We start from the raw sequence: 16,392 nt of genomic DNA, 5'->3' as shown, positions 1-16,392 counted from the left end.
GATTACTGCTAATCCCTGAGCATGAGTTCAGTGAAGGCTGGATAAGGACAGATAGGTTTAACAGTCAGGGTCCTCCACAGCACAGAACCAATGACATCTGTGGTTATAAAAGGAAATTTGCTAGGTTAATTTACAAGATCAGCGCCCCATAGTCTAACCATAACAGTCTGCCAGCTGGAGAACCAGAAAAACCAGTCCCCCAAATGGAAGCCTCAGAATAGGGGGTGGGGAGGCATGGGACAGAAAGATGGCTCAGACAGTAAAGGCGTTTGCCACTAAGTCTGGAAGTGGAGTTCAACTCCTGGGTCCCACATGGGGGAACGACAGAACCAACTCCTGAAAGTTGTCCTCTGACCTCCAGATAAGGACCATGGTCTGAGCACATGTGCACACATACACATGAATGAATGAGTGAATGAATGAATGACTATAATAGAATTAAGAAGAGGTCAGTGTCACAGGCCCAGTCCAAGACTGAAGTCCCTGAAGCTTCCTGGAGACAGACTGGTCTGAGTACATGTTTAAAGACCGAAGACGCTGGCATTTGATGTCCATGGGCAGTCATAAGGGTGTGCACCCACTCACGGAGGGTCAAGCTGTGAACTGGTGGGCTTCTTCCTCTCAGTTTTTGTGCTCTCTGAACCCCAACCCAATGTGTGGTACTGCATACATGGGGTTGAGTCTTCCCTCTTCAACTGGATGGTGCACACGGCAATCTTTCTGGAAACGTGTTCACAGACACACTCAGAATATGCTTTACTAATTTTGGGGGGTATCTCTTAATCCCTCCATTGTGCCCATCAAGATTAATCACAGTAAGCAAAAGACTGGGATCTGCCGCTGGCACAGAGGGAAAGCATCGATGTGGCTGAGCCTCTAGTCCCGATAGATAACAATGTTCTGATACGGTGGCTCTCCAACGTGAGAAGTTGCCAGATTCTCTTGGAGGGCTTGCTAGAACATGCCTTCTTGGGCTCCAGGCTCAGAGATTCTGAGTCAGTGAGTCTGGAATGTGGCCTAAGAATTTGCATTTCTGACAAGTCCCCAGGCTGTGACAGTGTTGCTGGCTGGGGGTTCCGACTGAGAATCAGAGCTGTGCCTTGTTTCTGTTATTGGTAGAAGCTCCAATAGTCTTATCGCCCATGCCCACATTCCAAGAGCAACTGTCATGTGCCAGGCATGGTGCTAAGCAATGCTGGTGAAGCCGAGGAAACCATGGCACTTGGAGGCTCGGTACTGACTGAAGCCTTCCTGCTGAGAAGCGGAGGCCGCCCAGACGTGTGCTTGAACCGCAAAACCTGTCTCACTCCGGAACGACCACACTCAACCGTCAGCTGGCCCCAGGTCTTCTTCATTCAACTGGTATTTATGGAGCGTTTGATAAGGCCTGTCTGCATACAGCACTGAGGAGTTCACGGAGCAACTTCAAATACGCTTCCTCTTTTCATACGCACAAAAGCCTGTGAAGTAGGTCAAGTATTAATATCACCTGCTTTTACAAGGCAAAGGTAATTACAGAGGGAATGGAGGCTGGGAGCCGACCTGCTCAGGACTACGCAGCAAGCATGTTGTCGGGCTCCCTGAGCCCAAGCCCGTGAGTCTACATTCCCCAAACTACCCCGACGTGACTCGAGGCCCCACATGGACCCCATAATTAGATCACAGAAAGCAAAGGAGTGGGAGAAGTGGTTGCACATAGGAGACAGATCCAAAATGATGCCTTGGACAGTGCGGCCCACACATGCCAATGAGATGAGCGCGTTGACCCATCCTGCGGTCACATGAAGAAAGACGTGTGGGGCAGTCGAAGTCGGGGCAACTCGGATGGAGTGAGGCAAGGCAAACTGAGCCCTGGGGAGACAGGAGGATTTACCCTGCTGATGGGGGGCTGGTGAGATGCCTGGACTGTAGAACCTGTGAGGTGGACAGAGGGCAGGAGGTCACAGCAGCCAAGGTTTAGATGGCAGGAATCGGGGGTGGGGGAGGGCCACCCAGGCCAAGGTCCCTGGGCCGGACTTCACTTTTTCCTTTTCCAGCCACTTCAGACACCCAGAGTACCTGCCCATCTCAGGTGCTCCCAGCCTCCCTCGAGGCACTTGTAGGGAGACCCCACCATCGTTTCTGTTGCTCGGATGACAGGAGCATAAGCAGGCCAGGTGTTAGCAGGAAATGGTCTAATTAGCACTCACTGCTGCCGATTTCTTTCTCTCTCTTCCCCCCTCCCCTGACCCCTACCCCCCGCGTTTTAAACCCTGGACATTTTTTATTCGCTAATCATCTCTCAGTTCAACCAGCTCAGAGCTACACGCGATTTACCTTTTGATGTTCACAGAAGAGAACTCTTGAATTTCAAAGAGCCGGCAGGGATTTGGGGGAACCGAATGCAGAAGCTCCAGCGTAATCAAACCTCATTAGAGGTTATTCTTCAAGCAGGATTTTTTTTTCCCCCTCTGTCTGCCTCCCTCTCCCCTCCTGCCCTGATTAGAGGGCTGGTGGCTGGGTTTGCTGTGTTTTCTCCGGGACAATCACAGCGAGCAATCTCTACCCACCACCTTATGGTGGAAGCTGCAGCTGCCTTCCTTTCCCTGTCCCCCACTTCCCCACAGACTGTCACCACTGTTCGGGCTTTGTGTTGGGGTTCCTCTCTCCTCCGTACACTAGTTGCCATGGTGAGAATTAAGGCTTCATAAATAAAGGTAGCTCCGGGCAAAGTTCCTTTCTCATGGAGTCTGCACCCTGCATAGAAAGGAGGCTACACTGGAAAAGGGGCTCAGGAGGAGGATCTGAGTAGAGGGATGCTCCTGTAACCCTCACCAGCACCCACCCTGAAACCCCTTCCCCGATATACGCAGGACTCTGGGTGTACTGTGGTGGGTGTTGTGAAGCAAAAATGCTCTGGAGAAATCCTGACATCTGGGGATGCTCAGAAGAGTTCTGAGACCCACAGTTAATACTGCAACCCAGCCTGTGCCCCTTGGATAAGACGTCTCTAGCACGAGAGGTCAATTCAATTAACAAATCATGAATGACCCATGGCGTAGTAAGAATGGCTATTATCTGTCATCACTTAGGGGCAAATATTACACTGAATGCCTCATATAGATTTTCTCTTTTAATTTTCCCCATAGCCCTTTGAAGAATCCCCTGCTGTAAATGACTCCCCTTCTACAGACCAGCCACTGTGCTTGCCCCAAGTCTAACAGCTTGAAAACGGCTGAATGACAAGCTCCTGCGGGTGGAACTGACTTCCCATGTGAGCCTCACTCAGTGCCCAGCACACAGAATGTGTGCCCTCAACATCTTTCCAATATAGAGAGATGTCAGCAGAGCTCCAGGCCTGGCATGTTGCCGTCTACAGAGATGTTACTAGGCTCTCGGGTTCATAAACTCACCCCTGTAGTTTCCCTGCATCCCAAAAGAAATTAAGGAAAAGAAATGAGTGAAGGAAATTGGATTTTTTTTTAAGCAGTGAAGCCAAACCAAGGTGGAAAGAGAAGTGTAATTCCCTCTTTACCATGCCTGTGGTCATCTTTTAATTTATAGAAACATATGAGACAACGGCTATATAATATATTGTCAATTTAGCATTGAGATGGCTTGGCCAGTCCTGTTCTGGGGCAAAGGGACTTGGGTCCCAGGTTACCTTCACCATCTCAGGTTCTTTATTACAGAGATAGTTTTTAAATCGGATCCAAGGAAAACAGGGTAGGCATTCTGTCTTAAAGACCCCCAAGTGGGAAGAGGCCCACAACAGTGGGTCCAGAGTGGAGCCTGGAACTGACCCAGGCTCTTTGCTATTCTCAACCTTGGTCAATAAACCTTCTTTTGTCAACGGGCAGTCGTTAATACAGAAACTCACAATGAGTCAAACTGATGAGAACATGTGACCATGAGTGCTCAACCCTAAATGGAAGACCTATATCAAGCCCCTCTCCCAAGGTTCAGAGAGTATCACATCACCGAAGAGGGGATGGAGAGAGTGTGAGAGTCACAGGATGAAGAGTGCTGCCAAATGCTGGGCACGGCATAGGCATTGCGTTCACGAGCTCATTAGAGGCTGTGGTCACTGGCACAAGATCAAGCCAGTTAAAATTCAAGCATGATCTGGGGAGCCCCTAACTGAGGAGCTGTTGGCAAGCTGATAGCTGTTGGGGGAGGGAGAGTCATTTTTCTTCAGGGTTGTGGCCATAAGTATGGTGTCCATCTTGGTGGTGGATGGCTCTACCCCTATGTGACTATGAACAGCACTAATTGGATTCAGTGGGGGATTAAAAATAAAGAAGAGACAGGGGAGGACATGAAGTTGGGAGGAGGACCTTTGAGGAGGCAGCAAGAGTTGGAAGGGGAGAAGGGAGGTGTGTGTATGTTTTATTGAGTCTCCAAGAATAAATAAAAAGTGTTATTTGAAGGAACACTGCTAAACAGCTAGCAACTCTTGGAACTTTATTTCTAATGCAATGACTGGGGAAGGTGAAAAACCATTTCTCTATGGGAAATCATTTTACCATTTCTTATAAGAGAATACAGATTTAGAATGAACAGAACGTTCTCAACTTGGCAGCAAGGAAACTAAATCTGTTTCAACATTTTGGGGGGAAATATTAAATAATGATATTTCCGCTATTGATGTATATGTGAAAATGCCATACACACACACACACACACACACACACACACACACACACACACACACTATTCCCTAGGGCTGGGGAAATATCTCAGTTGGAAAAGTGCTTGCTACACAAGCATAAGGATTGGGGTTCAGATCCCCAGCATATGTGAAAAAAGCCAGGTATGGCTCTGTGTACACCTATCATCCCAGTGTTGGAAGGAAGAGATAAGAGGACCCTTGGAGATTGCTGGCCAGTAGTCTAGGCAAATTGGTGAGCTCCATGTCCAGTGGACCTTCTCTTCAAAAATAAAGTGAGAATAATTAAAGTAAATATCTTAGTTAGGGTTTTCTATTGCTGTGAAGAGACACCATGGCCGTGGCAACTCTTATAAAAGAAAACATTTAATTGGGGCTGACTTACAGTTCAGAGGTTTAGTACCTTATTGTCATGGTGGGAAGCATGATGGCACACAGGCAGACATGGTGCTGGAGAAGTAGCTGAGAGTTCTACATCTTGATCCGCAGGCAGCAGGGAGAGTCTATGTGTTATACTGAACATAGCTTAAGCATTTGAAACCTCAAAGCCCACCCTCTAGTGACATACTTCCTCCAGCAAGACTGTACCTCCTAATAGTGCCACTCTCTATGAGCCTATGGGAGTCATTTTCATTCAAACTACCACAATACCCAACACTGAACTCAGACCTTCACTTTCATATACATACAAGCGCACACACACACACACACACACACACACACACACACACACACACACACACAGGCATACACACATACAGGCATACACAGTGATCTTCCATATCTGAAAGAGAAAAGAATCTCAGGGATTTTACGGACTGGCACATGTGAAGCTATGCACTTATTCTGGCCTGACAGAGTTCTTTGTCCCTATTTCCAGTCATTTAATAGATGTACAGCTGAAGCCATTTGTATTCTTAATTTGGAGTTCCGCTTGAAGCTTGGATTCCACATGTCTGTTAAGCACACTGATTCCGTGATTCTGCTAGCTGGGAGAGTCATGGTCTCTCTTCAGAGTGTTTCCTCTCTCACCAAGACTTCTGCATGGCATCAGGGTTACAGGGGCAGGAGCTTGCCTGGTGAGGTGTAAAACCAGCTGCCAGTGTCAGAACATGATAAATGCTGCAAGAAGCTTCAGCTAAAAACTGCTAAAGAATCCCAGGGGAGGAAACAATTAATTCTCCCTAAGTAGATTGGAAAGCTGTTAGAGAGGAAGTGACATTTGAACTGGTCTTTGTGGGCAGCTTAGGGCCATTTCAACTCCTAGAAGAGGCTCTCGATGGTGAATGAGCACAAGAAATTCAGGTGGCAGCGCTGGGCATGAATAGCTGTGGGCGGTATAGGCCGGCTCAGGGATGGGAGGGCGTGGGTCACGCTGAGGGTTTGGGGTGTGGGGAGTGGGGTGGCACAATTGGATTTTATCAATTTGTGGCCACACGGACGTCCACACTCTTCGATGTATGTGTCTGAAAGGTCACTTGAAAGCCACAAGGAAAACAGCCCGGGACTGGGAGGAGCTGGGACAGGTAGAGGCTGCAGCGGTAAACTAAATACAATTAGACAAAGTGAGGGGTGGTAGAGCATGCCTGTAACCGTGTCCTTGAGAGGGGAAGGCAGGAAGATCAACTGTTCAAAGCCAGTCTGGGCTGCACAGTAAGACCTCATCTACCCCCCTATAAAAAGGGGGGGTGGGTGTGTAAGCAGGACAGAGATAGACAGGATGTGAGTGGTTTAAGTGAAATGCCCAGATAGAACTACTATATTGGGGTTTGTGGAGAGGGAGGGCCATTGTTGGTACCGCCTGGGTTTCTGTCTGGGTGGGTTACTGGGCAGCCTATTGTTTGCTGTGATGGAGAAGGCAGAATGATTTCCTCAGTGGCCCCTGAGGAGTACGATGATCATCTTTTCGCTTTCTTCCAGTGTGTTAAACCGCACCCCGACTCATCTGATCCAGGAAATCATATTAGTGGATGACTTCAGCAATGACCGTAAGTCACGTTGATTAGTGGCAACTGAGGCACAAACGTCCGGTCCCAGCCACTGTGTACAAGTGGAGGGGGACCCACTGACACCCCAGAGGTGAAAGAAAGCCAGGTTGGGGATTGACCTGGAAGACTGTCTATGCCTGAGCTTAAAAAGGGGATAAACCTTACATTTGAGGGGGGGAATGTTGGGGTTCTCTGCTGTCAGTTTTTGAGGACCTAACTAGCTAAATTTGTTAGACTCCTGTCTAGGGTGGTTGCTGAGTGAGTGCACATGTGTGGATGAACGCATGTGGTACCAGCGCCATTAGCTTCTCCCCTACATTCCTGGACATGGGAAGAGAGACCACACACACAGAGAATCATCACTAGAACCCAAAGCTCTGTCACAGACTCCTTGTCTTGATGCTGCATTAGTGTGCTCATCCGAACTGAGGCTGCCATGTTCCTTCTCTCTTGTTCCCTAGGGATCTGGAGGGCCTTGACACTGAGATCCCCATAAAACATCCCCAACACACATCCGTGACAGTGTGAGCCTTTGAACCTTTCCACACAGTGGTGACCACCATTTCCTGCCTCGTATTTCCTTAGTCATTCCGTAAAAGAACCCAGGTGCCACCCAGATTTACTCCCCTGGTCCTCTTTCCCAAGTATAACATGCTGGGGTCTCCAGATATCTGTTTAAGTCTGAAAGTTACAATAATTATAGAATCCTTGCTAGAACTCAAATATTAGCAGTGCCAAACCCCTCTTCAAACAGCCACTGTCCTGGATGCAGTCCTTCTCGGTCAGCCATATTCAGATGGGACAGTCTTTTCCTGGTGGTGAGCCAGGTGGATGGCACCAGAGGACAGACAGTTACAAGTATCAGGAAAGCAACCTCCATCCCATCCAGCAGAGGTGTTGGGAACTGGGCGCAGGGGCCACTCACACATTGATACCTCCTGCATAAGCTCTAGAAACCCACACACAAGGACAGAGACACTGGATTCCTTGTGGAAAAAGTGGGTTATGTGTGAGGCCTTGGGTAGCAAGACCTGTACTAGTTCTGGAACTCAGTGGTCTACTCTCCCTTCCTCGTGATGAAGAGCTTGGAGTGGGGTTCCACTCCTTCTGGGGGTCCCCTGGTGCTCAAGAGCAGAAGGAAGTACTGTAAGGTCCCCTAGGAACGGGATATAGCCTTGGCTCAAACCCTACATCTGGGACTTCCTCACTCCTTAACCATGTGCCTCAAGAAAGCCATTAACTTCAAGTCAGCTCCCTCACCTACATGGGATGACTATAGTCATATATATATGGTTTATATAGAGGCCAAGTACATTAACACATTCAGAGCTCTTGGATTAAGACCTCGCCAGAGGAAGCCTGTAAAAGTTTCTTCTGTTGCTTGATAGAGTCCAGAGCTAAGCAGAAAGACCAAGGTCTATAAACAGAACCAATGGCTGGGGCTACCAGTCAGGTTAAGGATGAGACAGGGCAACAGAATAATCCCAGGATGACTGGGGCGAGTGACCAAAGGACAGTGGGTCTCTCACCCACCCTGGCACATTGTTCATCAGGCTGGAGACCACCCTCCCATTATAAGCTCTGCTGTGATGGGGAAAAAAAAAATCTGTCGGCTGAGCTCTTCATAAAGAGGGCCTCCGTGCTCTAAAAGCAAAGTCCAAAGTCGTTTTCTTCTGTTGCCGGCTTCCTGGCAGTTTTAACTAGACTCACGGCAGTGAAGAGAGTCTGAATTAATCCAATGGGGTATAGCAATGAAGACGACCCTGGGGTGACCAGACCAAGGTTTCAGACTTGGAACATTTTCGTGACAGCTCTGCAGGTACCACTGTGGGCTGACCTCTTCCAAATGGGGCCAGTTGTGATCACTTCACTCAGTGATTCTTAGCCCTTTTCCATGACCTAGAGGACCAGGCTCTGCAGTCAGGGTGGTGATACCAAGTAGGTCTACCTTCCTGATCCGTCTAATTTGCTCATGCGCAGTCACGCCCCAGGTGCTCACTAAGCATGACCTTTGTCTTTGCAGCTGAGGACTGCAAGCAGCTCATCAAACTGCCCAAGGTGAAGTGCTTGCGTAACAGTGAGCGGCAAGGTACGGGCTGTGCCGTGGGGCAGGGCTGGCTCGCACGGGAATGAAGAGTGGGGTATGGTGGGTGTATGTATTTGGGTGTTCGAGGGTGTACTGAATGACTCTTGGGTGGTCTTGCTGGTCACTGGAGCAACGGTGGTACCCACCTGGCCTTTTGTCCCCAATACAGGTCTGGTCCGGTCCCGGATGCGGGGTGCTGACATTGCCCAAGGCGCCACTCTAACATTCCTGGACAGCCACTGTGAGGTGAACAGGGATTGGCTGCAGCCCCTGTTACACAGGGTCAAGGAGGTGAGTCAGGCTGAGAAAGAGGGCTGGGGGTTCCTACCTCCCATTTCTTCCAGGGCCTCCAAGCTTGTGACTTCGCTTAGGGATCTGGATGGGTCAGAATGTTGTCCCCACTTTATAGATGAAGGACTAAAGCATCGTGGCCTGAACAAGATCACACTTTGAGCAGTCGGTGGTGGGGCGAGGCCTGGGCTGTTTGTTTAATCACAGTGTTGCCCACAGCAGCAAGCCTGAAATGGAAACTGTGGGCAGGTAGCATGTGGCATTCAGTGTCCCGGGCAAGAGAAAACTACCCAGATCTGTATCTATCAGACAGAAGAAAGTTCTGGAAAAAAAGCATCCTCCCGAGTACCTTCAGTAGGGAGGAGGCAGCAGAAATAACCAGTTCCTGGGGCTTATGTCTTCCTTTTGCCCACATAACACCCTTACCTGGAATCCCTAGGCTAAGCCAGAAGGCCGGATGCTGAGAGTGGAAGCCCCTTCCTTTTACCCTTGAATTACTCTGAGTTTCTGTGTGCTACTCTTCTCTGTGACCCAGCCACCACTTTAGAAAACAGAGCAGGATCTTATTCTTCTCCTTGTTACTTGGCACTCTTGGAGAAGCTCACCCATTTCTGGTTCATCAGCAGAGCACACAGCACACTGGAGACCCCAGTATCAATGATACGCACTGGCGCTCCTGACGCTCATTCTAAACTACCGATTTGCACAGCTAGCGTGGCGTTTGTGGGAGTCGGGCATTTGTAGCATACTCCTTTTACAGATGAGATAAATAGTGTTCGGACCATTATGTGATGTTGTTTGATATTCTTTAGGGATGATATCCCCAGAATCAGAACAGCCTGTGGCCTGGGCTGGGCTGGTTTCCTCCTGCCCTGGCTGCTAGCCACTCAGCACCTGCCTGCGTGATAGTGTTGAAAGGAGAGAAGAGTTCAATGGGCACACTGCTCAAGAGAGAACCAAGAAGTCTCTGCCACTTGTCCACTGCAGGAAGTACCCTCAGCGGGATGCTGAGTTCTCACACATGGGGCTAGTTGTCAACACCTATTAGGGACTACTTTCTCTGAGTTTGGGAGAGTTTCTCTGAGTTTCGACCCTTAGCATTGCTCAGAAGGATCTCCCCCACCCCAACACATACACACACACATAAATCATTCAGAAGAATCTGAAAAGGGAGATGCTTTTGTGAGCTGGCTATTCAGTTGAGGTGTTTCCCTTGGCCCTAAAGGCCCTTCCAGAAATCTTCTCTCCTCTGTATTCTCATGCTAGCGCCCCTAGGCTCCCCAGGATTCTGTGCTGACACAGATGGGCTGTTCCTGATTCTGTCATTGTCCTGTCTGTGTGTGGGAGGGAGGGTATTGTATATGATATGTACATGTTCAGAGGCACAAGGGAGGGGAGGGTCAACATCTAGTGTCTTTCTTCTTTTGCTTTCTACCTTTATTTCTGAAACAAGATCTCTTGTACCAGGTTTTTCCTTTTAGGCTGCCAATCAGCTCCCAAATCATGACACAGAGACTTATTATTAGCCGGGCTGGAGAGATGGCTCAGAGGTTAAGAGTACCAACTGCTCTTCTAGAGAGTCCTGAGTTCAATTTCCAGTACCCACATGGTGGCTCACAACCATCTGTAATGAGATCTGGCTCCCTCTTCTGTGTACATAATAAATAAATAAATCTTAAAAAAAGAGAGAGAGAGACTTATTATTAGTTATGAATGCTCGGCCTAGCTTGGGCTCGTTTCTGGCTAGCTCTTTTAACATAAATTAACCCGGTCCTCTTGATCTACCTTTTGCCTCAGGGCTTTTTACTTTTCTTTCCTTCTGTATATCTTACTTTCGATGCTCCTTGTGTCTAGCTGCCTGGCAGCTGCCTGGCTTCTGGCCCTGGATGTCTCCCTTATTCTCTCCTCTTCCTCCTTCTCTCGTTCCTTCTCATCTTCCCAGTCTAGATTCCTCATCCTATTTATTCTCTCTGCCTGCCAGCCTCACCTATCCTTTCTCTGCCTAGCTGGCCATTCAGCTCTTCATTAGACCAATCTGATGCCTTAGGCAGGCAAGATGAAACAGATGCAGCACATCTTTACATAATTGAACAAATGCAGCATAAACAACAGCAGCACACCTTGTCACAGAGTCATATTCTGCAGCATAAACAGATGTAGCACATCTTTACATTGTTCAAATAATATTCCACAACCATCTCTTACTGGACCTAAAGCTCATCATGCTGTTGGGGCTGACTTGTAATGTAATGAGCTCCAGGAATCTTCCTGTCTCTGTTACTCCCACCACATACACATACACCACAATCACCGCTATTGGAGTTACAGGCAAGTGCTGCCTTGCCTGGCTTTGTACATGGATTCTGGGGATCCCAACTCAAGTCATCTTGCTTGCATGGTGGGTGCTTTGCTGACCCACCCATCTCCCCAGTGCCAGTCGGTGCGTCACCTCTGACCAGGTCCTTCCTGTCCCTGGCACCTTGTTTTCCTTTCCACAAACTGTCTTGCTCCTCAAGACTTTGCCAGAGTCTCCCCATCCGCATGCTCAGCCAGGATCTCTCCGAGCAGCCACTGCCTACCTTATCCTCCATTTTCCTCTTCTGAGTTCTTAGTCTCCCTTAATAGATGACAAATGCATTTGGGAACTAGTCCTCTCCCCATCATCACCTTAACTGCTGTAGATTGACTCTCAGGGCTTGAAAAACCATCCTTAGATGCCCCGGCACGTCGGGGTGGTGGCATAGTTGGAATTTGTAGAAACAGTAGACTCATCGTCTACCCCTATGCTAATTAGCTGGTATTGATTGACATCTATTTGGGGACGAGTCTCACATAGGCATTGTGAAAGGGATTAGTTGGTACTTAGTCAATCTCACATGGCTCCTATAGACTCATGCTGCGCTGGTTTGGAAAGAACCAACACAGAACAGGTAACCATGGGTAGAAGTACTATGACAGTGGGTCTCAACCTGTGGGTCTCAACCCCTGTGGGGGTCAAACAACCCTTTCATGGGGGTCATCTATGACCATCAGAAAACACGACTATTTACATGATGATTCATAACAGTAGCACAATTTCAGTTATGAAGTAGCAACGAAAATAATTTTATGGTTGGGGGTCACCACAACCTGAGGAATTGTATTCAAGGGTCACAGCCTTAGGAAGGTTGAGAATCACTGTGCTATCAGAAAGTTCTTCATGAGAAACATAGGGAAGCTTAGTATATCTCTCAGGTGCTGAGCAGCGCCCCCCTCCCCCAAGTGGGAATCTTTATATCCCCAGAAAGGTCTTATGTGCCTGTGAGTTGCTCTCGGGAGCCAAGGGCTAATGAAGTCATCCTCTTGCTAATCTGTCTGGAGCCAAGAAGAAACTAGAGTGTGTAAACAGGGCTTGAAGGCCAAGGTTGCAGAACCACAGGAAGGTAAAAGAGAGTAGGACATGGGCACCTAGCCAGGGAGAGAAGTTGAGGCTCAGGGCAATGTTCCCCGCTTCAGCCAAGGTCACAGGAAAGAGAATTAGACTTAAAGCCAGGAGTGTGGTATTCTGGAAGCCCTGTGGCCCAGGAGCAGAAGATGGCAGAGAAGAGGCCTGGACCTCTTGTTTTCCATCACAAACATGTCCCACACTTACTGCGGACATCTTGGAAAACATGGAGCATTAGAACGAAAACTAATCAACCGAAATTCTATCGCAGGAAGACATCCGCAGTCTCATTTCTCCCCACTTAGGATCATTTTCTCGTCAAAGAAGCATCTTTTAAGTATAGTTGTAATCATCCTGTATTTACCCAACTTTGTATTCTACTGTTTCCCGCCCCCCCCCCCTTTACCCATAAGCACTTTCATGTGGTCTCTAAGGTAATTTAACCCTAGCCAGAATAGCAGCTGTACTGTGTGTGTGTGTGTGTGTGTGCACGCACACCCATGTAAAGGACATGTAACAAAAAAAACTGACCGTTTTAACAGACTGGGCAACTCTCACTGCGACCTAATTATACAACATTCTCACCACCTCGGAGGAAAACTTCACGCTGATTAGCCACTGCTCCTCACTTCCTCCTCTTCCCTGCCTCTGCATCCACTAATTTCCTCGGTCCCCCGGGACTTTCCCTGCTCTGTACATTTCGTAAAATTAGAATCTATGAGATGGCCTTTTTGAGCCTGAATTATCTTACCCAACATATATGTGAGCTCTATACATACTTGGGGCATGGCAGTATTCTTTTTGTGGTGAAATAATCATCCCATGGTTAAGTCCGGGCCATGTCTTGTTTCTCTGTTCATCCACATGTGGGTACCAATAATAATGCTGGTATAACTATTCGTGTACAGGTTTTTATTCATGTATATTCAGTTCTTACTAAAGACTAGGACTGCTGGAATTAGATGTTTCTTGTGCAGGGATCCCCCAAGATGATTAACTTTAAAGAACTTCCTTTTTTTAGTTATTACTGTTGTTATTCTTTGACAATTTCATACATTTATATACTGAGTTTGATGCTTCCTCCATTACTGTCTTGCATCCCTACCTCTCTCCCACTAAAATCTTTCTTCCGTCGAACAATTCTCCTCCTACCTTGTTCTCTCTGTCTCTGTCTCTCTTTCTTTATGTCTCTGTCTGTCTCTGTCTCTGTCTCTCTCCAGAGTCTCATTGTGTGGCCCTGGCTACTATGGACCTCCCTATGTAGACCAGGCTGGCCTTGATATCTGCCTCCCGAGCACTGGAATTAAAGACTCGCGCCACCATGCCTGGCATTTCCTTGTCTTTTTGGCTCACTATATTTAATTAAGGTTGCTTGCATGAGCACTCATGGGGGATTGTTTACTGGACTATAGGCAGCTTATCAGTGGCTATGCCGATAGGGAAGACGAATTTCAGCCCCTCCCCTGGTACTGATTAGCTGCCCATAGATTAACCGTGAGGGGCGGAACCTCAAGAGCCCCTCCTCCATGCATGATGAAAATAGGGATGTGCCCAATCTTATACAAGTCTTTAGGGGAAAACCACAGGCTTAGAGGGTATTTTAAGGGAGTTCAGCCTTAATGAGTCCGAATCCCTTTCTATCTCGATGGCTCTGAGTCCATCTCGGGAAAACTCCCTGAGAGATGGTCTCATTTCTCTGACTGCGACCAGCCTTACCTATAGACTGGCACAGTATTCCTTGCTCTCTCAAAGGGGAGTTTGGCTTCTTGCAGCCAGACACTCCTCTGGGAGTCATTTGGCCCCATGATGGAGCTTAGCTTGTTGGTCCCCATCCCCTTCTGAGCTCAACCTTTCACAGTGAAGAGATTAGCCCCAGGATTAGCCTAGAGAGTCCTCTGTGGGCTGCTAAGATTACCCTGAAAGGCCTGCCTCTTAATATTATGGGGCAGGCCCTGGGACAGCCCCCGCAGGGATGCATTCCAGCTGTGCTTCTAGGTTTCTTTTTATATGCCTTGTCTCCACATAGAATGTGATCTGATCTTGAGAGTGGAAATGGAAGTTTTAAGCTATAATTGGAGACTGGGGTTTTCAAAAATAGAACAAAATAAGAAAGAAGCTGTCCTAGGCCATCTTCCGCTGAAGTTTTCCGCGTGACACCTCCCTAATTTCTCTTCCCTTCCCTCTAATTACTTGATACTGGAAACACCAAGTTGGTTTCTGTTGTGTTTTTTTTTTTTTTTTTCTCTTTCAAACACAAGCTTCTTTCTTCCACCTCCTTCCCTGTATTTGTTTTTGATGGGAAAGAGATTTCAAGAAATCTCAATCCTTTCAACATCCAGCAAATTCATATAAACGGTAGTTGATGTATCCTTCAATGCCTTCAGTGCGCTTTCCTCTCTAGCTTCCTTACATGAGCTGTATTTAAAAAAAAAAAAAAAAAAAAGGCAGGATCATTTTGCAAATAGTAACAACTTGCCTTCACATCGCAGATTTACAAACAGAATCCCACAGAATATGCCAATTTACTAAGGTCATACATATTCCTACATGACAGAGCCTGAATGGAAATCCAGATAGCCTGTCAATCACTGTGTCCCTACGCCACAGTAGCAACTCCTTAAGAACCCTCTTCTGGGTTCTCTCATATTTGGATGTAAACTGATTCTCCACCCTCCGCCAGCTTACGAATTTGAACATCTGATCTCCACCTGGTGGCGCTGTTTTGGGGGGGGTTATGGAACTAGTGGGAGGAGGGGGTCTAGCAGGAGGAAGTAGGTTACTGAGGGTGAGTCTTAAGGACTGTAGCCCACCCCTCTTGCTATTAGCCTCTCTTTGCTTCCTGATCTTCAGAGATGTTAGCAAGCAGCCTCACACTCTCCATGCCTTCCCTGCCACACAGAGCCCAAACAGACCCTTCTTTCCCTTCAGTTGTTTCTTGTCAAGTATTTGGTCATAAGGAGGAAACCATAATATAGCCCACCTGCCCCGAGGCCAGATGAGAGGCCCCCGGGGTTGTTTCTTTTCTAGACCCTGAATAGAATTCATCTTCCCTAGAGTGTGGAGTTTCCTTACTGTCTTTGCCCTCCTACACTTCCTATACCACAGGAGGACTCGGGAATGCTGGTGACTCCCTGAGAGAGCGCTTCTAGAAGTTTGTGATGGCCCATTCACAATATGCTTTCATTATGTGAATCAGTGGGAAAACAAGGGGTATGACAGCAGCAGTGATTGATGGCTCCTGCCCAGTGCCTTCAGCCTTTTTCCTCCTGGTAAGAGAGGGTAGGGAGCAGAGCTAGGAATAGGGTAAGGAAAACAGGCTTGGATTTTCACAGTAGGGAGAGGGAACGGGAAATAGAGAATAGTCCAGGATCCGCCCAGGATTTTACCAGCTGCTTACTTATGCTCAAGCTTGGGCCTAACTTTTAGGACATACCATCTAGGGGCACACAACGGAAGCCTCTGTTGACTCTGAGTATTATATTGAGACCCTCTCCATCAGAGAGGCTCTAGCTTGAAAAGCCACCCTGCTAAGCCATAAGTGACCCATCACTGACACAAGGGTGTAGGGAGTGATAGCCTCTCTCTTTCAGTCAATGTCATCCAATACTCGCTGCCTTCCATGCTCTGGACTAGGCCTGGGGACACAACAGAGAGTAGATACCAATCCTCACACGTAGAGACCTCGTGTTCTGGTTCTGGTGACTCACTAAAAGTCTTCTACAGCCCCTTTCAAGGTAGTAACTCCACCTAGCATCCCCCAAAGAGCCCCCACTGCCTGTCTGTTCGCCATAGACCAGATACCACAGTGGAGGTGTGATGGAAGTCCTAAGACACGAGCCCTCAGAGGGGTAGGAGAATGCGTGTGGAGCCCGTCACGGCTGTGGCACAGCGTGCCCACGTGGAGGCGGTGGCTGAGGCATGTGCGCTAGCTACACTTGGCTTTTCATTTTGACTT

At 48.0% G+C, this 16,392-nt stretch overlaps 1 protein-coding gene across 6 annotated transcripts in view; it reads left to right on the top strand.

The window, feature by feature from the left end:
- Galnt14 (polypeptide N-acetylgalactosaminyltransferase 14) overlaps window positions 1-16,392 on the top strand; it is a 234,387-nt gene that overhangs the window by 175,369 nt on the left and 42,626 nt on the right. For all 6 annotated transcript variants that reach the window (XM_052746236.1, XM_052746235.1, XM_052746233.1 and 3 more), the window contains exons 4-6: window positions 6,569-6,636; window positions 8,660-8,725; window positions 8,892-9,013. In XM_052746236.1, the coding sequence (XP_052602196.1) occupies window positions 6,569-6,636; window positions 8,660-8,725; window positions 8,892-9,013 (256 nt within the window). The remainder of the gene's footprint in view (window positions 1-6,568; window positions 6,637-8,659; window positions 8,726-8,891; window positions 9,014-16,392) is intronic.

This window comes from Peromyscus californicus, unplaced genomic scaffold, assembly GCF_007827085.1.
Source record: "Peromyscus californicus insignis strain IS unplaced genomic scaffold, ASM782708v3 Scaffold_1__1_contigs__length_55948999, whole genome shotgun sequence".
Lineage (NCBI taxonomy): Eukaryota > Metazoa > Chordata > Mammalia > Rodentia > Cricetidae > Peromyscus > Peromyscus californicus.
This window is presented reverse-complemented; position numbering and strand designations above follow the sequence as displayed.